Raw genomic sequence first — 25,921 nt, 5'->3', positions numbered from 1 at the left:
CCCCCTCCCCATTACCCCTCTCTTCACGCCGGAACTCATCCCTCCCGTATTCCTCTCTCCCTCCCCAGCGCTCCATGCGGTCGTCACGCCGCTCGTAGCGCTCCTCGTAGCGGTCGCTGCCGCCCCGGAAATCGTCGTCGCGGCGGTAGCCACTGCCGAAGGCCCTCCGGCCGCTGCCGATGCGCGAGTTGTAGCCTGGGGGGTGCAGAGCTCAGCCCCCCTGCGCCCGCAGTGCGGGGACTTCACCCACAGCTGCTGGGAGTCAGCCTCAGCTACGGGGATTTACCCGCAGGTAATGGGATTCAGCCTCAGCTTCTTGGGATTCAGCCTCAGCTATGGGGATTTACCCCCAGGCAATTGGATTCAGCATCAGAATATTGGGATTCAGCCTCCGATATTAGGATTCATCCTCAGCTATTGGGATTTACCCCCAGGTAATGGGATTCAGCCTCAGCTTATTGGGACTCAGCCTGAGGTGTTGGGATTCAGCCTCAGGTAACGGGATTCACCCTAAGATATTAGGATTCATCCTCAGCTATTGGGATTTTCCCCCAGGTAATGGGATTCAGCCTCAGCTTATTGGGATTCAGCCTGTGGTGTTGGGATTCAGCCTCAGATAATAGGATTTACGCCCAGGGAATTGGATTCAGCCTCAGCTATTGGGATTCACCCTCAGCTACTGGGATTCAGCCTCAGGTGCTGGGATTCACCCTAAGACATTAGGATTCACCCTCAGCTATTGGGATTTACCCCCAGGGAATTGGATTCACCCTCAGCTATAGGGATTCAGCCTCAGGTGTTGGGCAGCCTCAGATATTAGGATTCATCCTCAGCTATTGGGATTTACCCGCAGGTAATGGGATTCAGCCTCAGCTTATTGGGATTCAGCCTTAGGTGCTGGGATTCTGCCTCAGATATTATGATTCACCCTCAGCTATTGGGATTTACCCCCAGGTAATGGGATTCAGCCCCAGGTGTTAGAATTCAGCCTCAGATTTCACGGACTCATCCTCAGATATTAGGATCCACCCTCAGCTATTGGGATTTACCCCCAGGGAATTGGATTCACCCTCAGCTATAGGGATTCAGCCTCAGATACAACGATTCACCCACAGGTAATGGAATTCAGCCTCAGTTATTGGGATTAACTCTCAGCTACTGGGATTCAGCCTCAGGTGCTGGGATTCACCCTAAGATATTAGGATTCACCCTCAGTTACTGGGATTCCCCCTCAGGTATCGGGATTTGTCCTCAGCCACTGGGGTTCACTCTGCAATACTGGGATTCACTCTTGGACACCGAGTTTTCCCCCGCTGTTGGGATTCCCCCATGCCCCCACTCCCATCCCCACGTGGCAGCACCGCCTCACCCCGGTCGTAGTCTCTGCTGCGGTCATCGTAGCGATCTCTGCCGCCGAAGCCGCGGTCCATGTCGCGCCGCGGGCCATCGCGATACCGATCGTCGTAGCGATCCCGATACCCTGCAGGATGGGGCCGACAGGCGGGGTCAGGGCTCACACTACCCCGTGTCCGTGGGTCCTTGTCCCCGTGTGGACCCCGACTCACTGTCCCCGAAGGCGTCGTCCCCGCGGCGGGGTGGGAAATCATCGAAGCTGTCGGAGGCGGCGGGACGGGCGCGCCAGTCGCTCTCAAACCTCTCTGAGTCCCGGAAACGGTCCCGGTCCCGTCCAAAGCAGCGATCGTCCCGGTCTGAGGGATGGGATGGGGAAGGAGAAAGGGGAAAAGAAAGGGAAAAGGGGAAGAGAAAAGGGGGGGGGGAAAGGAGAGAAAGAGAACAAGAGTAAAGGGGAGGGGGGATGAGGAAGGTGGAAGGGAAATGGGGGAGAGAACAGGGAAGTGGGAAAGGGGAAGGAGAGGGAAAAGAAAAGGTAAGAGGGAAAGGGGAAGAGAAAAGGGAAGGGGGAATGGGGAAGAAGGAAAGGAAATTGGGAAGACAATAGGGAAGTGCAAAAGGGGAAGGAGAGTGAAAAGAGGAAAAGGAAAGGAAAGAGGGAAAGGAGAAAAGGGAAGGGGGAAAAGGAGAAAGAGAAAAGAATAAAGAGAAGGGGGATGGGGAAGGTGGAAGGGAAATGGGGAAGAGAACAGGGAAATGGGAAAGGGGAAGGAGAGGAAAAAGAGGAAAAGGAAAGGAAAGAGGGAAAGAGGAAGAGAACAGGGAAGGGGGAAAAGGAGAGAAAGAGAAAAGGGAAGGGGGAATGGGGAAGGAGGAAAGAGAACGGGGAAGACAACAGGGAATGGAGAAGGAGGGGGCAAAGAGGAAAAAGAAAGGGGGAAAGGAAAAGAGGAAAAAGAGGAAGAGAAAAGGGAAAGGGAAAGAGTATAGGGAATGGGGATGGGGAACAGGAAAGGGAGGGGAAAAGAAAGAGGAAAGGGGAAGGTGAAAGGGAAAGGTACAAGGGAAAGGGGAAAGGGAAGGGGAGGGGAAGTGGGAGAGCATGAGACTGGGGCTGGGGACAGAGCGCAGTGTGGTGACCTGCATGTGGCAGGGAGCACCGACGCTCTGGAACCACACAGTGCTGTGCCACTGTGTGACAGGGACACAGATGTGGGGACAGTTTGGTAGGTCCCCCACTGCTGAGCCCCTGCTCTGCCCAAAGCCAGCCTCCACTCCAGCCTTCAGCCCAAAAGACTCCAAATCCAGTTTCTGACCCAAACCGGCAGTGGGGGTTCAATGGAGCACCTGGCTGAGCCCTAGGAGCTCACCTTTATCCTGAGCTTGGTCAGCAACATCCACTCGTATCCTTCTGTTTCCTAGAGACTGGAAAAAAAAAAAAAAAGAAAAAAAGAGAGGAATCAGTCCCCTGGAATCAGCCCCAACCTCCAAATATTGGCCCCAACCCTCAGGGATTGGTGTGAGCCAATGTTGGAGCGATGGCTGAGCACAGAGCAGGCAGCTTGTGCACCACGGGGGCTCTCCTGGAGAACCAAAAACCAAAGGTTTGCTTTCCTTGAGGCCCTAAAGGCAAAGTTCTGCTCTCCTGGGACTCTGAAGGCAACATTCTGCTCTTCTGGGCATCCTAAAGGCAATGTGCTGCTCTCCTGGGGGCCCTAAAGGCAACGTTCTGCCCCATTTCAGCCCTTCCCCCACAGTTCTGCCAGCCCCAGAGAGGTCCATACTTGGTGCCACTTTGATGCCTCCTAGGATATGCAGTGCCTGGCCTGCTGCTGACACTTGGGGTCCTGAGCTCACCTCCTCATTGAGGCTCAGTGCCTGGAACAAGGAGTCGATGTCTTCAAACTCAGCGTAGCCAAAACCTTTCAACCTCTCAGGGTTGGTGGGCTCCCGCGGCAAGCGCACGGCACTGATCTGTGGGGAACAAGGAGGAGGAGGAGAAGGTAAGAACGTGTTAGGGCCACTCTCCTGTGGTCAGAAGCAAGACCATGGGGTTGTCTGTGAGCACATGACTCACTGCTATCCCTGGGGGTCGCCTGTTGGCCCCATTTTATCCATTTGGTAGAACCCAAAGCCATCAGATGGTCCTGTGATCTGTAGGGACCCTTCCAACTCAACCATCCTATGCTTTGATAATCTTTCAGGATGCTTCCATCCCAACCATTCCATGGTTCTGCAATCTAAAAGGATCCTTCCATTCCAACCATCCTATGATCTTTCAGGACCCTTCCAACCCAACTGTTTTTTGATTCTGTAATATTGAAGGACCCTTCCAACCCTTTAAGGACCTTTAAGGACTCTTTCCACTCAATCCATTCCACGGTTCTATGGTTTGTGATCTTCAAGGACCCTTCCAACCCAAGCAGGTTCAATGGCTCTACGATCTTGAAGGTCCCTTCCAACTCAACCATCCTATGATTCCATGATCTTCAAAGACCCTTCCAACTCAACACATCCCACGGCTCTATGATCTTCCAGGACCCTTCCAATCCAACCGTTCCATGGTTCTATAATCTTCAAGGATGGTTCTAACTCTAACATCCCATGGTTTTATGATCCAATCCAATCCAATCCAATTGTCTCACAGTTCCATGACCTTGAAGGACCCTTGAAGCCCAACTATCCCACGGTTCCATGATCTTCAAGAACCCTCCAGCCCAACCAGTCCCATGGTTTTATGATCTAGAACCACCTTTTTATCATTCTAGGATCTTGAAGGATCCTTCCAACTCAACCATCCCATCGTTTCATGATCTTAAAGGATCCTTCTATCATTCTACCATCTTCAAAGACTCTTCCAGCCCAATCATCCCATGACTCTATGATCTTCAAGGACCCTCACCCCATTTTGGGGCTGCAAACACTTCCAAGCATCGTAACACCCCTTTCCATGGCGTGCAGCACGACTGCTCCCACTCCCAAAACACCACAGAACCCCACCACAGATCACCACGCCGTGCCCCCCACGTGACTCACATTGAGGCCCCTGAAGAAGTCCTTGATGGAGTCCTCGGTGACGTCGTAGGGCAGGTTGCCCAGGAAGGCCGTGTAGGGCGGGCACTTGGGCAGGCGGCTGCGGTCGATGTTGGGCTCACGTGCGGCGCGGGGGGCGGTGGGCAGCAGCGAGCGGTCGATCAGCGGAGCCCGGTACACATCATCATCATTGCTGTGCCAAGCGGTGGAGACTGTGGGAGAGAATGGATGGGCTGCAGGAGTTGGCCACAGCGTGGAGGTGGTGGCCATGGGCTAAAGGAGGTGGCCACCATGTGGAGCTGGTGGTCGTGTGCTGCAGGAGGTGGCCATGGGCTGCAGGGGGTGGCTACAGCGTGGAAGTGGTGGCCATGGGCTGCAGGGCATGCTCTCAGCATGGAGGTGGTGGCCCTGGGCTGCAGGGCATGCTCACAGCGTGGGGGTGGTGATGACAGCATGGAGATTGTGGCCATGGGCTGCAGGGGGTGGCTACAGTATGGAGGTAGTGGTGACATCATGTTGGTGATGGTCACATCGTGTAGATGATGGCCAAGAGCAGCAGGGAGTGGTCACAGCATGGAGGTGGTGGCCACATCATGTTGGTGATGGCCACATTGTGTAGGTGATGGTCACATCATGTAGGTGGTGGCCAAGAGCAGCAGGGAGTGGCCACGGTGTGGAAATGGTGGCCATGGGCTGCAGGACGTGCTCAGAGCATGGGGGTGGTGGTCATGAGCTGCAGGGGGAGGGCACAGCGTGGAGGTGCTGGTCATGGGCTGCAGGGGGTGGGCGCAAAGTGGAGGTGGTGGCCATGGGCTGCAGGGTTGGCCAGAGCAGGGAGGTGGTGGCCATGGGCTAGAGGTGGTGGTCACATCACCTAGATGGTGGCCATGTGCTGCAGGTGGCAGACACGTCGTGCAGATCGTGGCCACGTTATACACAGTGGCCACCCCACAGCAACAGGGATGGTGGCCACCCCCTTTAGCCCATAGCCACAGACACGGTGGCCACCCCGCACAGACTGTGGTCCCTCAACATGGACAGTAGCCCCCCAAAACAGACAGTAGCTGCCCTAGGCTCGCTCTCACCCCTACCGTCGCCGTCCAGGTCATCGGTCTCATCGGCCCAGCTGACTGGCTTGGGGATGTAGGTGGGCGCACCGCTGCCGCCATCCTCCGCCAGGAAATCAGTCAGGGTCAGGGTCTTCCCCTTCTTGTTCTTCTTCTTGGCTGCTGCGGGGTGGGGGGGTGGCCAGATTGGCACCAGGGCTCTGTCTGTACCCCCCCCTCCCCGCTGGTGGCAATGGGATGTGAGGAGGAGGCGGTGGGGGTCAAGAGCTGCATTCACACACAGCTGCCCCAAACCAGTGAGGAGCTCTGCCAGAACGGCATGGGTGTCACCAAATCAGGTGTAGAGCTCATCGGAATAGGCACGGAGGTCACCAAAACTGACACAGAGGTCACCAAAATGAGCATGGGATCATCAAAACTGGCACGGTTGCCAAACCTGGCAGAGCTCCTCAAAATCAGCACAGGGGCTGCCAAAATCGCACACAGTTCCCCAAAATCAGCTTGGGGTCACCAAAACTGACACAGGAGTCATCAAAGCTGGCACAAGGATCCCCAAAATTGGCACAGGGGTTGCCAAAACTGGCACAGAGGGTCACCAAAAGCACATGAAGATACCCAAAAACATGTTGAGAACCCCAAAATCTCACAGAGCTCCCCACAAACATGAAGAGGTCCCCAACACCAGCACAGGGATCACCAAAACTGACACAGAGCTCCACAAAACCAACATGGGGAGCCGGCAAAAGCACATGGAGACATCCAAAAACATGCAGAACTCTCCAAAATCTCACAAAGCTCCCCAAAACCAGCATGGGGGTCACCAAAACCAGCACACTGACTGCATGCTGCACAGGGCCAGCACCGCACTGCTGCCACCACGCACTGCACAGGCCCAGCACCATAGCACTGCTACCAAGAACAGAGCCCAGCAGCACACAGACATGATGATGGTGCACTGCACGAGTCCCAGCAGTGCATGGGGTGGTGCTGATCCACTGCATCACGCCCACAGTGCCCAAATGTCACTGTGCGTTACATCAGGCAAGCACTACCATGCTGCACCACACACTGCACAGAGCCCAGCAGTGTACAGATGTGATGAAGGTGCACTGCATGATGCCAGCAGTGCCCAGATGTCACTGCACAGTTCATAAAAGCAGCGCCACAGCACTGCCACTACGCTCTGCCCAGCACTGCCCAGAGAAGCAATGATGATGCACTGCACGAGTCCCAGCAGTGCACAGGGTGATGCTGGTGCACTGCACGATGCCAGCAGTGCCCAGATGTCGCTGCACACTGCAAAAGGCCAGCACCAGTGCTGCCATCAGCACTGCACACAGCACAGCAGTGCACAGGATGGCGCTGGTGCACTGTGTGGGGCCAGCAGGGCCCAGATGGCACTGTGCATCGTACATGGACAGCACCACAGCTGTCCACACTGCCACCACGCACTGCACAGAGTCCCAGCACTACACAAATGTGATGACGGTGCACTGCATGACTCCTAGCAGCATGTGGGGTGGTGCTGGAGCACTGCACAGGGTCAGCATTACCCAGATGTTACTGTGAATTGTACACAGCACCGCCACCATGCAATGCACAGAACCCAACCTTGCACCACTGCATGATGCCAGGAGTGCCCAGATGTCACTGCACAAGACCAGCACCACAGCACTGCACCACACAATGCACAGGGCCTGGTGCTGTACAAATGCTGATGATGGCACACTGCACAATTCATAGCAGTGCATGGGGTGGTGCTGGATCACTGCATGGGGCCAGCACTGCACAGATGTCACTGTGTGTTGCACACAGCCAGCACCACAGCACTGCACCACGCACTGCACAGATGTGATGAAGGTGCACTGCATGATGCCAGCAGTGCCCAGATGTCAGTGCACACTGCACAAGACCAGCGCCACAGCACTGCACCATGCACTGCAGAGGGCCCAGCATTGCACAGATGTGATGAAGGTGCACTGAATGAGCCCCAGCAGTGCACAAACACTACGATGGTGCACTGCATGATGCCAGCAGTGCCCAGATGTCAACGCATATTACACATGTCCAGCACCACAGCACTACACCACGCACTGCACAAAGCCCAGCACTGCACAAACGTGATGATGATAGTGCACTGCACGGGTTCCAACACTGCACCGGGTGGTGCTGATGCACTGCATGGGCTCAGCAGGCCCCAGATGTCACTGCGCATTGCACACGGCCAGCACTGCAGCGCTGCCACCACGCACTGCACAGAGCCCAGCAGTGCACAGAGAAACGATGATGGTGCACCGCACGATCCGCAGCCGTGCACGGACGCCGGTCAGGCCGGGAGAACCGGCCCGGACGCTGTCGCCGCACGGCACACACGTCACCCCGCGTTGCGCAGCGCCCGGAAGCGCTTCGGCTGTCCCCGTTCCCCGCACCCAGCCCCGCACCGCCGCTCCCGGCCCCGCACCGCGCCCCACGTGGACCCCCCCCGGCTCCGCGCCTGCGCAGTTCCGCGCCCGTCCCCTCCCCCCCCAATGGGCGCTGTGTTTTTGTGTTTTTGGGGGGGGGGGGGGGGGGGGCAAGGCCCGAAGGCCGCTCCCGGCCCTGAAGGCCCCGCAGAGCCGCGGTGCCCTCCCCCGCAACGCCGCCAACCCCTCGCCCGACCCCGTCTCGAAGCAGCGGTGGGGCAGCGGAGTGGGGAAGGGCTGCTCGGAGGTGGCTTTGGGGCGACCGCGGGGCGGTGTGGGGTCGGAGCCGCCGCGCGGCGCTCACCTGAGGCCGCCATCTTGGCAAGAGGCAGAGAGAGGGCGAAAGGCCCGGATGGAGCCGTCACGTGATCGCCGGAGCCACGCCCACTTCCGGCGGGGCGGGGCGCGGGAAACCCGGGGCGGGGGGGGGGGGTCGGAGGGGGAGTGCGCAATGCCGCGTGTGCGGTGGGCACGTGGGCGGTGCGTCACAGAGTGACAGAATGGCGCGGGTTGGAAGGGAGCTCAGGGATCACGGAGCTCCAACCCCCCGCCACACGCAGGGCCACCAACCTCCACGTTTCACAGCAGCCCAGGCTGCCCAGGGCCCCATCCAGCCTGGCCTCCAACACCTCCAGGGATGGACGGGGCATCGCAGCCTCTCTGGGCAGCTGTTCAGCCCCTCACCGCTCTCACAGCACACAACTTCCCTGACATCCAACCTCCATCTCCCCTCCCTCAACCATTTCCCCTCATCCTGCTCTCATCTCCCCTTTCACAGAGCTGCCTCCCCTCCTGTCTGCAGGCTCCCTTCAGGCACTGCAGGCTGCACTGAGCTCACCCCCAGCTTCTCTTCTTCATGCTGAACGAGTCCAGCTCCCTCAGCCTGGCTTTGCAGGGCAGTGCTGCAGCCCCTGCTCATCTCCAGCTCCTCTGGACCCTCTCCAGCAGCTGCCTGCCTTTCCTGTCCTGGGGGCTCCAGCCCTGGACGCAGTGCTGCAGATGGTACACGAGAGCACACAAGATGCTCACAAGAGCAGAGCAGAGGGGGACGATCGCCTCCCTGTCCCTGCTGCCACCCCTGTGCTGATGGAGCCCAGGATCCCATTTGCTTTCCGAGCTGCAGTCACACACTGCTGGCTCACGTTCAGCTTCTCATCCCTCGGGACCCCCAGGTCCTTCTGTGCAGGGCTGCTCTCAAGGATGCTCCTTCCGATCTGTATGGATACCTGCCTTTCCTCCGGTCCTAGTGCAAAACCAAGTGTACTGATATGTGTGTTTGTGTGTCTGTTCATCTGTCTCTCCATCCCAGTCCCCGTGTAACGCAGCCCTTTGTGCAATGCACCCCCACACCCCCATGCACCGCTGGCCTTGTGCAATGACTGCTCACGCCTCCCCCCATCCCCCCGTGCATTGCTGGCCATTCTGCATTGCATGGTGATGAACCCGTGTGCAGCTGGCTCTTGGGAAGTGAGCCAGAATGTGTGTCCTCCTCCAGACTGTGTGCCACCAGTCTGTGTACAATGTGTGGCCACTCATTGCTGTGTAATGCAGGTTCTAATGCAGTGCACCATCACAACCCGCCATGCACCACTAGTTCACATGCAATGCAGTCGCTCCCCTGTGCAATGCAGGTCCTCGTGCAATGCACCATCACCTCCCTGTGCTCCACCAGACCACGCACAACACACAGCCACTCCCTTGTGCAACGTGGCCCCTTGTGCAATGCATGGTGCACTACTGCTTCTCGTGTGTTGCACCAGCATTGCCTGGTGTCCAATGGAGCATATCATTTGTTCAGTGCATCATCGTGCCCCTCCGTGCACCAGCAGTTGTGGAATGCACAGTGATGCCCCCTCTGTGCACCTCCTCTTCTTGTGCAACGCGTGGTCAGTCCTCCCCATGCACTTTTGGCACTTCTGCAATGCACAACCACTCCTCCCTGTGCAATGCAAGTCCTTGTGCAATGTGCAATCACCCCCCTATGCATTGCTGGGGCTGTGCAATGAATGGTCATGCCCATCACTCCCTCTCTCACTCTCTCTCCTTTCCTCCCTCCCTCCCTCCCTCCCTCCCTCCCTCCCTCCTTCCTTCTTCCCTCTTTCCCTCTCTCCATCCATCTCTCCATTGCTCTATTTCTTCCTCCCTTCTCTCCCTCCATCTATCTGCCCATCTATCCCTCCCTTTCTCCTTCCTTCTCTCCCTCTCTCCTTCCCTCTCCTTCTTTTCCCCTTTTTTCTCCTTTCCTCCTTCTCTCCATCCATTCTTCCTTCCCTCTCTCTATTCCTCCTTCCCTCCATTCTCCCATCCCTTCCTCTCTTCCTCCCTTCCTTTCTTTCCTTCCCTGTTTCCCTCCCTCCTACCCCTCTCACCCTCCCTCCATCCCTTCCTCCTTCCTTCCCTCTCCATCTCTCCATCCCTCCCACCTCTTTTCCTCCCTCCATCTCGCATCCCTCCATCCTTCCCTCCCTCCTTCCCTTCTTCCCTCCCCCTGCTTCTCTCCCCACCTCCCCCTCCCCTCTCCTCTCTCTCTCCCTCTCTCCCTCCCTCCATTCCTCCCTCCCTCTCTCCCTCCACCTCTCCCTCCATCTCTCCATCCATCCATTCCTCTCTCCACCCCTCCCTCCATTCATCCCCACTTCTCTCTCTACCTCCATCCTTCTCTCCTTCCCTCCCTCCCCTCTCTCATATCTCCACCCCTCCTTCCTTCCCCCAACCCATGCCTCAGTTTCCCCACCACACACACTGCGCTGAGCCCCATCTTTGTCACTTTGCTCCTTTATTTGTGGGGCAGGGGGTGGCACCTCGCCGTCCCCCCCCTCAGTAGCTGCGCACTTTGACCTCTTTGCTCTCGGACACCACTTTGCCATCCACCGTCCTCTGGGTGCTGCGCTGCGTAGTGACCGTCCCCTCCGTCCCCAGAGCATCCTGCAGACTGTGGGGCAGCGGGTGTCCCCGTGTCACACACTCCTATGTTACCCACTCCTGTCACCCACCCCTGTGTCACCACCCCTATGTGACCCACCCCTGTTACCCACTCCTGCCACCCACCCCTGTGTCACCCACCCCTATGTGACCCACCCCTGTTACCCACTCCTGCCACCCACCCCTGTGTCACTCAGCCCCATGCCACCCTTCCCCACTGCTACCCCAAGGAACTTGGAGGGGACATTGGGGCTGGGGAGGGGTTGGGGTGCCTGGCCACTGGGTGCTACCACTGTCCCTGTGCTGTCCCCAGATGTCCCAGCAGACAGGATACGGACATGTTTGTACCCACAGCTCATCTCTGGTGGGTGTCACTGTCCCTTTGCTGTCCCTACAGAATCCCCACTGGGTGTCACCGCTGTCCCTTTGTTATCCCTATAGGATTCCTCAGGGGTGCCACTGCTGTCCCCTTTTTGTCCCTATAAGGCCACCAGAGGTCAGGACCTGCACCTCCCAGAACTGGGGCTTGCCCCATTGAATGCCACCACTGTCCCCTTGCTGTCCCCAAACATCCCAGAGGATGGGACATAGACATCTCAACATTTGGTCTCACCCCACTGAATGCCACCATCACAGTCCCTAAAGGACTACACAGGGGCTCACCCCACTGTGAGCCAGCACTGTCTCCTGTCTGTTCCTGTAGGGTCATGGAGGTCAAAATGTGGATTTCCCACCACTGGGGCTCGACACTGATGGATGCCATCATTATCCCCTTGCTGTCCCCTCTTTGTTCCTATAGGGCCACAGAGGTCAGGACCTGCTCATCCCAACACTTGGTCTCACCCCACTGAATGCCACCACTCTCCCCTCTATCTGTCCTGTATCCCCTCCGTCTGTCCCTGTAGGGTCACAGAGGTCAGAACTTGGACTTCCCAGCACTGGGACTCAACAATGATGGATGCCATCGTTGTCCCCTCACTGTCCCCTCTATGTCCCTATAGGGCCACAGAGGTCAGGACCTACACAACCAAGTGCTGGGTCTCTCTCCACTGAATGCCACCACTGTCCCCTTGCTGTCCCTAAACATTCCAGCGGATGGGACATGGACATCCCAACACCAGGGCTCAGCCCACTGTGTGCCATCATATCTGTCCTTACAGGGTCATGGAGGTCAGAATGTGGACTTCCCACCACTGGGGCTCAACACTAATGGATGACAATGTTGTCCCTTCACCGTCCCCTCTCTACCCCTAGAGGACCACAGAGGTCAGGACCTACACATCCCAACACCAGCTCTCACCCCACCCAGATGCCCCACAGCCCCACAGTGGTGCCACCCCCCATGTCCCACCTGAACCCCTCTCCTCCCTCGAGCAGCGCACGGTACGTGGCAATCTCAGCCTCCAGCTTGCTCTTGGCGTCCTGCAGTGCGCAGTGCTCCCGGTTCTGACGCTGCAGTTCTGCCCGTGCCTGCGCCAGCTCCTCCTCCCCGCGCAGGATCAGGCCCTGCAGCTGCTCCAGCTGTGCCCCGTATCGCGCCTCTGTCTCTGCCAGGCTGCCCTCCAGCCCTGCGTTCTGCAGTGTGACCCCAAGAGCTCAGTGGGGGTAAGGGGCCTGAACCCTCCCCTCCCCCCAATTCCCTCACTCAGTGGGGTCATCCCCTATGAGGTTGGGGGCTCTTGGGATCAGGGACATCCATGTAGTCACTCATTATGGGACTGAGTGGTTTGTGGGACCGCTGTGGGGTCACATGCTATGGGGTTGGGGGCTCCTGGGCATCAGGAAGCCCCATGGAGTCACTCTTTATGGGGCTGAATGCCTTACAGAACCTCCGTGGGGACACCCCCTACAGAGTTGGGGGCTCATGAAGACAGGGACCCCCATGGACCCACACTTGATGGGGCCAGGTGGCTCACAGGAACCCCATACTGTTGCACTCTAAGGATCAGGAGGCTGGTGGGACCCCTGTGGATTTGTACTCTGTGGGGTTGGGGGGGCTGGTGGGATCCCCATGAGGTAAAGTACTATGGGGCTGGGGGCTCTTGGGACCCCTATGGAGTTGTACTTTATGGGGTCAGGGGGTTGGTGGGACCCCCATGGGGCAGCACTCTATGGGGTCGGAGGCTCATGGGGTCAGGGACTCCCATGGACACCCACTTTAAGGGGCTGGGTGGCTCACAAGACACTTCTACAGGGTTGGGGGGCTGTTGAGATCCCAATGGGGTCACACGCTATGGGGTTGGTGGCCGTGGGGTCACTCTATGGAGTCAAAATGCTGTGCAGTCACTCTCTATGGGGTCAGGATGCTGTGGGGTCACTCCCTATGGGGTCAGAGGACTGTAGGTTCACTCTACAGCGCCAAGATGCAGTGGGGTCATTCTCTTTAGGATGAGAGGGGTGTGGGGTTACTCTATGGGACCGGGGGGCTGTGGGGTTGTGCTTTGGGGTCACCTGGCTGCGCAGGGCATCCAGGTCGATCTCCAGACTCTGCACTGAGCGGCGCAGCTCCAGCAATCGGCTCCGTGCTGTGTCCACCTCCTTTGTGCTCTGTGTCACCTCCAGCGTGGTCTCCGTGATCTGGGGTGGTGTGGGGAGGGGAGTGGGGGGCACAAATAAGTCCAGGGAAGTCAGCAAAATGGAGCCCATAAGGAGGATCCCCAGTGTTGGGTGAAGATTGCATTGGAAGATGCTCCCACTGCGGGGTCCCCATTGGTTGTGGGGTGTCCCTAATATTGGGTAAGGACAGCGCTGGGAAATGTTCCCACTATGGGCCTGGTGTCCCCTGTGAATGGGGTGTCCCCCAAGAGATGTGCCCTGTGTGCGACTGATAGAGGGCCACCAGGACACCCCACAGACCACCCCAAGGATTGTAGGAACAGCCCAAAGTCTCCTTGAAAGACCCCAAAGACCACTGGAACGCCCCAAGAACTATAGGAACACCCCAAAGACCACCAGAATACCCCAAGGGCCATTGGAACACTCCAAGGACTATACGAACACCCCAAAGACCACCTTGAAAGACCCCAAAGGCCCTTGGAATGCCACAAGGACTATAGGAATGCCCCAGTGACTGTAAGAACAGCCCAAAGACCACCAGAACATCCGAAGAACTATAGGAACACCCTGAGGACTATAGGAACACCCCAAAGACTCCTTGAAAGACCCCAAAGACCACCGGACCATCCCAAGAACTACAGTTACACCCCGAGGACTATTGAAACACCCCAAAGACCCCTTGAAAGACTCCAAAGACCCCCTAGGACTGTAGGACCACCTGCTGCCCCCACTGCTTCTCCAGCTCCTCCAGGTTCTTCTTGGCCAACACGTCGTATTGCGCCCTCAGCTCTGCCAGTGCCTGGCCCAGGTCCTGCGCCTGCGGTGCGTCCACCTCCACCGTCAGCCCCGCGGAGGCCGCCTGGGCCTGCAGTGCATTCACCTCCTGCCAGGGGACAGCAGGTCCTGGTTTGTCCCCGTGTGCCCTTGATGCGTCCCCAGCACTTCTGTGATGTGTTCCACGCATGTCCCCAGCGTGTCCCTGATGTGTCCCCGGTGTGTCTGTGGTGTGTCCCTGGCATGTTCTCAGTGTGCCCCCACTGCGTCCCTAATGTACCCCCAACATGTCCTCAATGTGCCCCACTGTGTCCCTGAGGTGTCTCCAGTGTGTCCTCTGTGTGCCTAACGCATTCCCAACATGTCCCCACTGTGTCCCTAATATGGTGTCCCCAATGTTTCCCTAATGTGTCCCCAGTGTGTCCCCAACATGTCCCCAGTAGGTCCCCAATGCACGTGTCCCCACTGTGTTCCTATGTCCCCAGCATGTTTTCAATGCGTACCCAATGCGTTCCCAACATATCCCCAGTGTGTCCCCAGCGTGTCCTCAATGTATACACAATGTGTTCCCAACACTTTCTAGATGTGTACTCAGTCTGTCCCTGATGTGTCCCCAACACGTCCCCAGATTGTTCCCAGTGTGTCTCAAATATGTCCCTAATGTGTTCCCAATGTGTACCCAGTGTGTCCCTAATGTATCCCCAACATGTTGTACCCAATCCATTCTCAACATGTTCCCACAATGTCCCCAGTGTGTCTCTAATGCGTCCCTAATGTTCTCAGTGTGCACCTGACATGTTCCCAATGCGTTCCCAGTGTGTCCCCAATGTGTCCTCAATGTGTTTATGATATGTCCCCAACATGTCCTTAATGTGCCCCAACGTGTTCTCAACGTGTCCCCAACGTGTCCTCGATGTGTCTTTGATGTGTCCCTGATGCTGCCCCACCCCACCTCCTCGTGGTTCTTCTTCATGAAGATGAGCTCCTCACGCAGTGCCTCGATCTCCCCCTCCAGCTGCAGCCGTGCCATGTTGGTGTCATCCAGCACCTTGCGCAGCCCCGCAATGTCGCTCTCCACTGATGTGCGGATGGCCAGCTCTGCCTCGTACCTGCAGGGCACCGGCTCCGGTCTGTTATCCCACCCCACCCCACCCCACCCCACCCCATCCCATCCCATCCCATCCCATCCCATCCCATTCCATCCCATCCCATCCCATCCCATCCCATTCCCATTCCACAAATCACACCCCATCCCTTTTCTTTTCCATTCCCATCCCCATCTTCCCATCCCATTCCACCCATATCCCATCCCATCCCATCTCATCCCATCCCATCCCCATCCCATTCTCATCCCGTCCCAATATCAATCCCATCCCCATCCCATCTCTTCCCATCCTCCCATTCCCAACCACGTCTTTCTCCACATTCCCATCCAATCCCAATTCCCATTTATGTCCTCATCCCACTCCTGGCCCTGTCCCCATCTTATCCCCATCCATGCCCCCACCCCAACCTCCCACCCCTGCTGTCCCTGTCTCACTCACTTCACCCTGAAGTCATCGGCTGCCAGCCGCGCGTTGTCGATCTGCAGCACAGTGCGGGCGTTCTCCACTGCGCAGTCATAGATCTGTGGGGCCGGTTTGGGGTCACAGGGCGTGAGGACCCCCAGTGTGCCCCAGGGAGGGGGGGGGAGGAGGGGGGGGCTGGCAGTGAACTCTTGTCCATGTCCTTGTCCCCATACTCGTCCCCATTTCTGTCCCCATGTGACTTCAGGAAGGGGTGACCCCACTGTTCTATAGGGTGGCGCTGGCTGTGGGGCTCATCTGCTTAACAAAGGAGCATTAATTGACCCCCCTCCCTTGGCCCCCATGGGCTTGGTCACAGCCCCACGTGGTGTCCCCACTGGGTGCGTCCCCACCCCACAGGATCATTTCTCCTTGGCTCAGCTCCGGGTGCGATGTCCACCCCCTCCCAACACCATGCAGGTTAATGCTTAACCCGTGACAACTGCTGGCAGAGCCCTGGGGATGCGATGCCAGGAAGTGGGGCATGCTGATGGGGCCCAGAGGACGTGGTGCCGGTGCCCCAACCTACCCCCTTCCCACCCCTACCCCGACCAAACTCAACCCAACACCATCTCCATCTGCAATCCCACTGCATCTCCTAACCCCACCCCATTCCCATCCCCATCCCAACCCCTATCCAACACCAACCCCACCCCATCCCAACACCAACCCCATCTTCATTCCACCCTCATGCCCATCCTAACCCCGACTCCACTGCCATCCCAGTCTCAGCCATCCCCATTCCATCCTCAACACAACCTCAACCCATTCCCATTCCCAGCTCAACCCCAACCCATCCCAACCCCAACCCCATCTCCTTCCCATCCTCATCCGAACTCACCCCATTTTCATTCTAACCCAATCCCATTTCCATTCCCATCATAACTCTATCCTAATCAAACTCCATTTCCATTCCCATCCCATCTCTATCTTCATCCTAACCCAACCCCATTCTCATTTCCTTTCCCATTCCCTTCCCTATTTCTACCTGAACCCCGCCCTATCCTAACAGTCTCAATCCCAATCCTATTCCCATTCCCATTCCCATACCACCCAATCCCCCTCCCAACCCCGATCCCATTCCCATTCCTATCCCACCCCATCCCCAACCTGACACAATCCCAGTTGCATTCCTACTCCCATTTCCACCCCGTCCCACCCCACTCCATCCCAACCCCAACACAAACTCCATTCCCATTCCTATTACCATTTCTACCTTAACCCCTCCCCATCCTAATCCAAGCCCATTCCCATTCCTATCCTCATCCTAATCCAGCCCCATACTCATTTCCATTCCAACCCCAAACCCAACCCCATTCCCATTCCTATCCCACCCCATTCCCATCCTAACACAATCCCAATCCCATTCCTATTCCTATTCCCATCCCCATCCCAACCCCAAAATGAACTCCATTCCCATTCCTATTCCCATTTCTACTCTAATACCTCCCCATCCTAATCCAAGCCCATTCCCATTCCTATCCTCACCCTAATCCAGCCCCATTCTCATTCCCATCCCCATCCCCATCCCCATCCCAACCCCAGCTCCATTCCCATTCCTATTCCCATTTCTACCCCGACCCCTCCCCATTCTAATCCAGCCCCATTCCCATTCCTACCCCAATCCCATCCCCTGCCACACCCCTCACCTTGTCACGCAGCTGCTGGATGGTGTCCCAGTAGTTCCCCCAGTCGCGGGTGCTGGGTCCCCTCTTGGCCAGGCTCTCCCGGATCTGTGCCTCCAGGCGCCGGTTGTTGTTCTCCAAGCTGCGCACTTTCTCCAGATACGTGGCCAAGCGCTCGTTCAGATCCTGCATCGTCTCCTTCTCGTTCTGCGCCACCCCAGACCCGGACAGCAGCATACCGCCCCCATAACCTGCCCCATAGCCAGCCCCATAGCTTGCCCCATAGCCGCCTCCATAGCCACCCCCATAGGTGCTGGCGGTGCGGCTGATGGAGATGCGTGAACCCGACCCCCCGGCCCCGGCGTAGACGCTGGCAGCGCTGCTATGGGGCGCGAGGCGACGGATGCTCCCGGTGCGGGATGAGGTGGAGAAAGTGGTGCTGCGGGACAAGCTCATGGTGACGGATGAACGGACAGATGGACGGACGGACAGATGAGTGGGCGGTTGGATGATTGGCGGCGGGGATTTATAGGAAGCGCCAAGCAGGGGGCGGCCCCAAAGAGCCGTTGGCCCTTCGCCGATCCCTGGAAGGTGCGGCCGGATCCCGTGCCTTTGGGAATGGCAACGGGAGGGGGGAACGTAGGGGGGGCACAGGGAGAGCTCGGCCCCAGGGCCTCACTGCCCCAGGGGGACGCAGCTCCACAGGAACAAGGCTCAGCACTCTGCATTGCAGGGAACCAGGACTCGGCCCCACATATTTAGGGGGACCCCAGGGGTGTCCTTGGGGACGCTCTGGGGGCACTTTTATGGACATCTCAGGAACACTTTGGAGACACTTTGGGGTCTCTTTGGAGATACTTAGGGGACACCAAGGACTCCATGCAGACACTTTGGGGATACTTTGGGGACACTCCAAGAAAACGCTAGGGACACCTTGGGGGCACCTTGGGGTCTCCTTGGGGACACTTTGTGGACACTCCAAGGAACACCTTGGGGACACTTTGGGGACACTTTGGGGGCACTCTGGGGTGTCCTTGGGACCCCACCCTCTACCTCCATGATCCCGCTGGATCCCCTCCCCACCCTCCTCCCCTCCCCTCCCTCCCTTATCTCCTGGCTCAGAGATGCATCAGCACCGCATTCCGCCCTTATCGTCCCATCGCTGAACGCACAAGGACGTGGGGGGGAGGGGGTGGGGGAGCTGTGGACTTTTGCACGACTGCATGCCTTTGCACAGGCGTTCACTTCTGTGTGTGTGCAGCACACAGACCCATCTCCATGCAAGCTTATGGTGCTCACCAGCTTCTGTCTGCTGCAAAAACGGGCATTTCAGCACCGGAATGTGTTTTCAGCCTTGCACGAGGGCACGCTTTGCATGAGCACACACTTCTCCACGAGCACATGCTGCTTCAAAAGCACCCCCTGCTATAAAAATGGCTGTGTGCTCCTTGCACTTTTTGCATGAGTGCACACTTTGCATGAGCATGCACCTTTGCAAAAACACTTTCCCTTACACAAACAGGGCCTCTGCGTGTGAACTGCTGTGTTGCACGAGCACGCACCTTTGCACAAGCATGTCTTACGAGCACCGTCTTTTGCACAAGCACAGGCCTTTGCATGAGCTCCAAACTGCACAAGCACATGACTTTGCAGGAGTGCGCTCCCTTGCACAAGCACAGATCTTTGCACAAGCACAGACCTTTGCATGAGCTGAAGACCCCAAGCTGTCACCTCGTAACCCCATAGTGCCACATCATGACCCCATGGTGTCACTTTGAGCCCATGATGTCACCTGAAGACCCCGTGGTGTCAGCTTGAGCCCCCAGAGTGACACCTGATGATCCCCTGGTGCCACCTGAAGCCCTCGAGGTGTCACCTCAGAACTTCATAGTGCCACCACAAGTCCCCATGGTGTCACCCTGACCCCCCCAAAGAGCCACTATGAAATCCTCCAGGGTGTCACCTCATGACCCCAAAGTGCCACCTTAAGACCCCATAGTGTCACCTGGATCCCCGATGGTGTTACCTTGATCCCCCAGAGTGCCACCTGCAGACCCCAAAATGCCACCTGCAGTCCCTAGGGTGTCACCTCAGTGCCACAGTGCCACCTGATGACCCCATTATACCACCTGAAGACCCCAAGATATCAGCTCACGAGCCCATAGTGCCACCTCAAGTTCCCATGGTGTCACCCTGAGCCCCCAGAGTACCACCTGAAGCCCCCAGGGCCTCACCTTGAGCCCCCAAAAGCCACCTGAAACCCCCAGAGTGTCACCTCATGACCCCAAAGTGCCACCTGAAGCCCACAAGGTGTCACCTTGAGCCCCCAAAGTGCCACCTGGAGACCCCATAGACCCAGCCCGAGACCCCCCCCCCCCCCCCCCCGGGCACACCCCAACCTCCATCTGTGTTTGGGTGTTTCTGTGGAGGAGGGGTGGCAGGTAATGGTGACGATGACGTGGTGACGTGGGGCCACCAGCCCATCAGCGCTGTCCCCGTCACCAAAGCCTGGCCCAGCCCAGTGCAAACAAAGGCAGGCGCAGAGCTTTGGCCCCCACCCAAAATTCCGCCCCAACCCCCACCCTGGGAGGACAACGAAGGGTCAACAACCTCAGGGGGGGATGGGGGTGAGAATATTGAGGTGGGGACCTCAGGGTGGCACACAGGGCCTGGGGGGGGAGCTGGTTGTTGTCGGTGTTGTGGAGGGGGGGGGGGAATTTATGGGCGCTGGTGGGGACCCCCCTCCCCGTTCTATAGGGCTGGGGCTGCGCTATGGGGACGTGCCCATCTTTCCGTGTCTCAGTTTCCCCATTGTAAGAGGGTCTCATAGAGTTGCACCCTCCCATCCCTCGTGCCCCAGTTTCCCCACCTGAAAGGGGGGGGGGAGGTCATAGTGTTGCTCCTTCCCCCCTCCCCCCCTTGTGCCTGTTACCCCACTTGTAGGGGGCCTCTTTGGGAAATCCCCACCCCCTCCAGGGGCTGCGGGAATGGCAGGAAGGTCTCACACAGCCCACAGACCCTTGCCCCCATCCACCCCCCTCTCCCAAGCCCATCCCGCCGGCGCGCTGAGAACTGGGAATTCCTTTGAGATAAGAGTGGCTCCGGGAGGAGCTGTGTGGGGTGGGGGAGGACATTCCATAGAGCCGGGGAGAGAGTGGGGGAGGGGGGCATTTCCTGGGGGTTGGGATGGGGGGGGATATTTCTCCTGGCCAGGCCAGTGGAGGCTGGGACAGGGATGGGTTGTTGGCCATGATGGGACAGCGGTTGGTGGCCATAGTGGGACGAGGACAAGTTGGTGGCCATAGTGGGACATGGACAGGAGGTCACAGTGGGACTGGAACAGGTTGGTGGCCGTGGTGAGACAAGGACAGGTGGCCACTGTGGGACATGGAAAGCAGGCCATGATGAGACAGGGACAGGTCGGTGACAGGGGTGGGACAGGGAGAAATGGTGGGACAGGGATGGATTGGTGGCCATAGGGGGACAAGAATGGGTGGCCATCATGGGAAAGGAACAAGGGACTGTAGTAGGACAGAGAGAGGTGGTGGCTGTAGAGGGACAATGGTTAGTAGCCATAGTGGGACAGGGACAGGTTGGTGGTGGTGGGACAGGGATGGGTTGGTGGCCATGGTGGGACAGTGGTTGGATGCCATCGTGGGACAGGGTGGCCATCATGGGATGGGATTGAATTGTTGGCCGTGGTAAGACATGGATGGGACGGCAGGACAACCACTGTTCCCCATAGTGTGAGCTCCCTGGGCTTCTCCACATGGATGAAGGGATGTGCTGGGGACACAGCAGTGCAGACATGGACTGAGGACACAAGGGGGGTCTGGGATTTGGGGACATGCTTCAGGGACTGTGTTTGGGAATGGGATTTGGGGACAGACTTTGGGAACTCCATTAGGGGCTGGGATTTGGAGACACTCCTGCAGGTGGATATCATGGTGGGTGGCAGCTGCATTTGGGGCCGAGCATTGAATTCACATCAAGTGAACACAGTGTAGATCCGATGTGCCACAGCAACCCCAATGGATCCCAGCAGATCCCAGTAGATCCCAGTAAGCCACAGTGGATCCCAGTAAGCCACAGTGGATCGCAGCCGTTCCGAAGGGGTTAACGGAGCAGCACAGCGCTCCTCCCCTGGGCGGCAGGATGCAGCCCCGCTCACCCGCCCCACAGCTGGCCCGTCCTGTCCTACAACCCCTACCACAATCCTACAACCCGTCCTGCAACCCGCACCGCAATCCTGCAACCTGTCCTGCAACCCACCCCACAGCCGTCCTCCTGCCCGCCCCACAATCCATCCTGCGGCCCTTCCTGCAGCCCCATGGCGCAGCCCGCCCTATAGCCCGCCCCATAGCCCGGCCCACCGCCCTCCCCACACCTCCCTCCTCCTACGCAGCGCGGCGCTCCGACACTATTCCCAAAACTCTCCTGTAACCTTTCCCAAAACCCTTCTCCAGATTGTCTTCCAGCCTTCCCAAAACCTTCTCCCAACCCTACAACCTTCTTCCAACACTACAACCGCCTCCCAGCCTTCTTCCAATCCTATAAATCTTCCAACCTTCTACCAACACTACAAACTCCTTCCAAACTTCTTCCACCCCTACAACCATTTTCCATCCTTCCTCCAACCCTACAACCTTCTTCAAATCCTACAACCTTCTCTCAACCTTCTCCCAACCCAACCATCTTCCAAACTTCTCCTAACCCTACGGCCTCCTTCCAACCTTCTACCATCTTCCAACCCTACAACAACCTTCCAACCTTTCTCCAATCCTACAACCTTCTTCCAATCCTGTAACTTTCTTCCAACCGTCTTCTAACTTCCCTCCAACCCTATAAACATCTTCTAACCTTCCTCCAACCATCTTCTAACCTTCTTCCAATCCTGCAACCATCTGCCAGCCCTACGACCTTCCTCCAGCCTTCCTCCAACCCTAAAACCTCAGCCCCTCTGACCCACCATGTCTGTCACCATCACCAGGAAATCTGTGCGGAGCAGCTCGGCCGTCCCAGTCCGATCCTTCAGCTCCCGCTCCTTCACCGCCCGCCCTGCTGTGAGGATGAGCGCAGCCTCAGCCTTCGGCACCATCAGTGGGAGCCATTTTGGGGTGGGGGGGATGCAGCGGGGTCCTGTGACCGTATCTGGGGGTGGCATCGCAGCCGTCACCGTCAATCAGAGCCTCCTGACCCCCCTCAACCTGGAGATTGACCCCGACATCCAGCAGGTGCGCAAGGAGGAGAAGGAGCAGATCAAGACCCTCAACAACCGCTTTGCTTCCTTCATCGACAAGGTGAGGCCCCCCCATAGCTGCCCCCATTGTGTCTGGGTGGCACCCGGGGTGGGGGGGAGGGGGGAGGAAGGGGGTCACAACTGTTTCCTGAGCTCTGGTGACCCTGAAGTCCCCTGGGGGTGGGGTGGGAGGTGGCTGTGAGACTGCGAGGGCATTCTGAGCCTGCAGGGACACTGAGAGACCCCCCCCAGGGACATCCTGAGCCCTCTTAGGGACACTGAGAAACTTCTGGGGACACTGAGACTCCTTCAGGGACCTCCTGAGCCCCCCTTAGGGACATTGAAACCCCCCTGGGGGACTGAGACACTTTCAGGGATCTTGAGATCCCCTTAAGGACATTGAGAACCCCTTGGGGACACTGAGTCTCCCTTAAGGACATTGAGACTTTTGGAGGACACTGAGACACCCTCAGGGACACCGAGACTCCCTTAGGGACCTCCTGAGACCCTTGGGACATTGAGACACTTTGGGGAACATCAAGACCCCCTCGGGGACACTGAGACACTTTTGGGAACATCCTGAGCCACCATAGGAGCAGTGAAAGCCCCTTGGGACATTGCGACCCCCTTAGGGAAATCCAGAGCCCCTTAGGGACATCCCAATCCCCCTTAGGGATATTGAGACATCTGGGGACATTGAGATCCCCTTAAGGACCTTCAGAACCCCTTAGGGAACTCCTGAACCCCTTGGGGATGCTGAGACACTTTTGCGAACATCCCAAGTCCTCTTAGGGCCGTTGAGGGAACATTAAGGCCCCCCTTACGGACACCCTTGGCCCCTTAAGGACATTGAAACTTCTTTGGGGACATTGTGACCCCCATGGTGACTTCTGAGCCCCCTGGGGACTTGCTGAGGGGGACTCTGGGGACACTGAAACACCTTTGGGGGCATTACAGTCCTTTGGGGACATACTGAGCCCTTTGGGGACATTGAGACCTCCTTAGGGACTTACTGACCCTCTTTCGGTCCTCTGGGACTCCCTGAGCCCCTTGGGGACCTCCAAGCTCCTTCAGATGCATCCTGAGGCCCTTGGGGACATTGGGACCCCCCCTGGGGAGCCCTCTGTCCCCTTTGGGATCTTCTAAACCCCTTGGGAACATCCTGGAGACATTTGGAAATCTTTGGGGACACTGAGATCTCCTTGGGGATATCATGTTCCCCTCTGGAAACTGCCAACCCCTTTGCACACATTTTAGACCCATTTTGGACCCCCCTGGGGACACTGTGACCCCCTAAAGGACCTGCTGTCCCCCTTGGGAACACTCTGGGGGTACATCCATGTTCCATCCCAGTACCAGACATGGTGACAAAGCTGAAGGGGGGGGGGGAGTGGTGTGAGGTGGGACCTGGGGTGGTGGTGGCACTCCCGTTCTGTCCCATTGTCCCCTTTTTGTCCCCCTCCACTGCAATCAGTCCCCCTACCAGCGTCTCATTACTGTGTCCCCATAACTGCCACCCCCACGTCCCATATTTCATATCCCAACTCCACGTCCCACTCACCCACTTGCCCACCTCCAACATCCCCATGTGTCCTCATATCCCCATGTCCCCACATCCTCATATCCAACATTTCTACAGCCCCTTGTCCCTATTTATTCACAGCCCCACGTCTCAATGTCTCCATGTCCCCAAATACCCACATTCCCCTTTCCCCATGTACTCACATCTCCACGTCCCCATGTCCCCATATAACCACAACCCCACATCCCCGTATCCCACATCCCCATGTCCCCATTTCCAATGCCTCCATGGCCACACACCCCACATCCCCCTGTCCCCATATACCCACAACCCCACATCCCCATATCCCAGTGTTCCCATATCTGCACATCCCCGTGTCCCCCTATCCAACACCTGTGACCCCACACCCCCACATCCCCATATCCAATGCCTCTGCAACCCCACTTCCCCCTGTCCCTATATACTCACATCCCCGTGTCCTCACATCCCTGAATACCCACATCCCCACATCCCTATGTCCCTACATCCCCCCCCATCCCCATACCCAATGCCTCCATGACCCCACTCCCCCCCCCCCCCCCATCCCCATCCTCGTACCCCACACAGCACGGTGACCCCCCTGCGTCCCCCCTCTCCCCAAGGTCCGGTTCCTGGAGCAGCAGAATAAGATGTTGGAGACCAAATGGAGTCTCCTGCAGTCTCAGCAGCCACAGCGCAGTGACCTGCGGGGGCTCTTTGAGGGCTACGTGGGGTCCCTGAGGAGGCAGCTGGAGGGGCTGGGCCAGGAGCGGCTGCGGTTGGAGGCTGAGCTGGGCAGCATGCAGGGGCTGGTGGAGGACTTCAAGAACAAGTGAGGAGGGGGCAGCTGGGTGGCCCTCAGGTGGTGGGATGGGATGGGGTTGTCCCCTCCGAGCAGCACTGTGCTGGCTTTGGTTTATGGGGTGATCGACCCAATGCACTGGAAAGGGGCTCCCCATGTCCCCCTTGTCCCCATCTCTGTGTGTCCCTGCGTCCCCTTTTCCCCATTTCTTCCATGCCCCACATCCCCACATCCAAGTTCCCATTTCCCCATACCCCGTATCCCCATGCCCTTGTACCCCTGGGTCCCAATGTCCCCACGCCCCGTGTCCCCCTGTGTCCTTACATCTTTGGATCCCCATGGCTGCCATGTCCCCGTGTTTCCTGTCCTCACACCCCCCCATAACTCCCTTGTCCCTCATTCCCCATGTCCCTGTATCTCTGGGTCTCCACATGCCTACATTCCCATTTCTCCATGTCCTCCATCCCTTCCACATCCCATGTCCCCATGTCCTTGCCCCTCTGTGTCCCCATGTCCCCACACTAAGCCCTCTACCCTGCAGGTACGAGGAGGAGATCAACCACCGCACTGAGAAGGAAAATGAGTTTGTGCTGCTGAAAAAGGTGAGTGGGCTATGGGTAATGTGGCTGGGGGACAACGAAACTGGGAGTGATGGGGCTGAGTGATGGGACTAGGAATAATGGGGCTGGGCATAGTGAGGCTGGGGGTGATGGTGATGGGAGGCAGTGGGGCTGGAGGACTTGGAGACAGGAGCAATGGGGCTGGAGGGCAGTGGGGTCAGGGGCAATGGGGCTGGGGGCAATGTGTGTAGGGCCTGATGGGAGGGGGGGCGGTGGGGGGGGGGGGCAGGGGGGCGGGGGGCAATGAGGCTGAGGGGCAGTGGGGCTGGAAGTCTTGGGGACAGGCAGTGGGGCTGGAGGACAATGAGGACAGAGGCAATGGAGCTGAGGGGAATAGGGTTGGGGGCTGATGGGATTGAGGGC

General features: G+C 57.8%; 3 protein-coding genes across 3 annotated transcripts in view; 1 reads left to right on the top strand and 2 right to left on the bottom strand.

Annotated features, from left to right (window-relative positions):
- Positions 1-15: 15 nt before the first annotated feature.
- EIF4B (eukaryotic translation initiation factor 4B) lies at positions 16-8,308 on the bottom strand (the record flags this gene model as incomplete). The annotated part of the gene is made up of 8 exons (XM_042894902.1): positions 8,220-8,308; positions 5,478-5,615; positions 4,390-4,598; positions 3,211-3,327; positions 2,724-2,778; positions 1,566-1,709; positions 1,370-1,480; positions 16-195 (listed from the first exon to the last, which is right to left on the bottom strand). Coding segments are annotated over exons 1-8 (967 nt in total), but the record flags the coding sequence as incomplete, so codon positions are not given.
- Positions 8,309-10,674: 2,366 nt separating this feature from the next.
- KRT18 (keratin 18) lies at positions 10,675-17,872 on the bottom strand. The gene is made up of 7 exons (XM_042894904.1): positions 17,382-17,872; positions 15,712-15,794; positions 15,120-15,276; positions 14,112-14,276; positions 13,289-13,414; positions 12,189-12,412; positions 10,675-10,847 (listed from the first exon to the last, which is right to left on the bottom strand). The coding sequence occupies exons 1-7, from the start codon at positions 17,811-17,813 to the stop codon at positions 10,733-10,735; spliced, it is 1,302 nt and encodes a 433-aa protein (XP_042750838.1). The 5' UTR covers positions 17,814-17,872; the 3' UTR covers positions 10,675-10,732.
- A 3,867-nt stretch (positions 17,873-21,739) lies between these two features.
- Positions 21,740-25,921, top strand: part of LOC122193993 (keratin, type II cytoskeletal 8-like) — a 9,371-nt gene continuing 5,189 nt past the window's right edge. Inside the window, exons 1-3 of the mRNA XM_042894903.1 lie at positions 21,740-22,657; positions 24,760-24,968; positions 25,480-25,540. Coding sequence (XP_042750837.1) covers positions 22,328-22,657; positions 24,760-24,968; positions 25,480-25,540 — 600 coding nt within the window. The 5' untranslated portion in view covers positions 21,740-22,327. The remainder of the gene's footprint in view (positions 22,658-24,759; positions 24,969-25,479; positions 25,541-25,921) is intronic.

Source organism: Lagopus leucura, unplaced genomic scaffold (genome assembly GCF_019238085.1).
Source record: "Lagopus leucura isolate 7727_CA_CO unplaced genomic scaffold, USGS_WTPT01 229-5_obj-0_obj, whole genome shotgun sequence".
NCBI lineage: Eukaryota > Metazoa > Chordata > Aves > Galliformes > Phasianidae > Lagopus > Lagopus leucura.
Note: the sequence above shows the minus strand (reverse complement) of the source record. Positions and strands in the feature narration are given on the sequence as shown.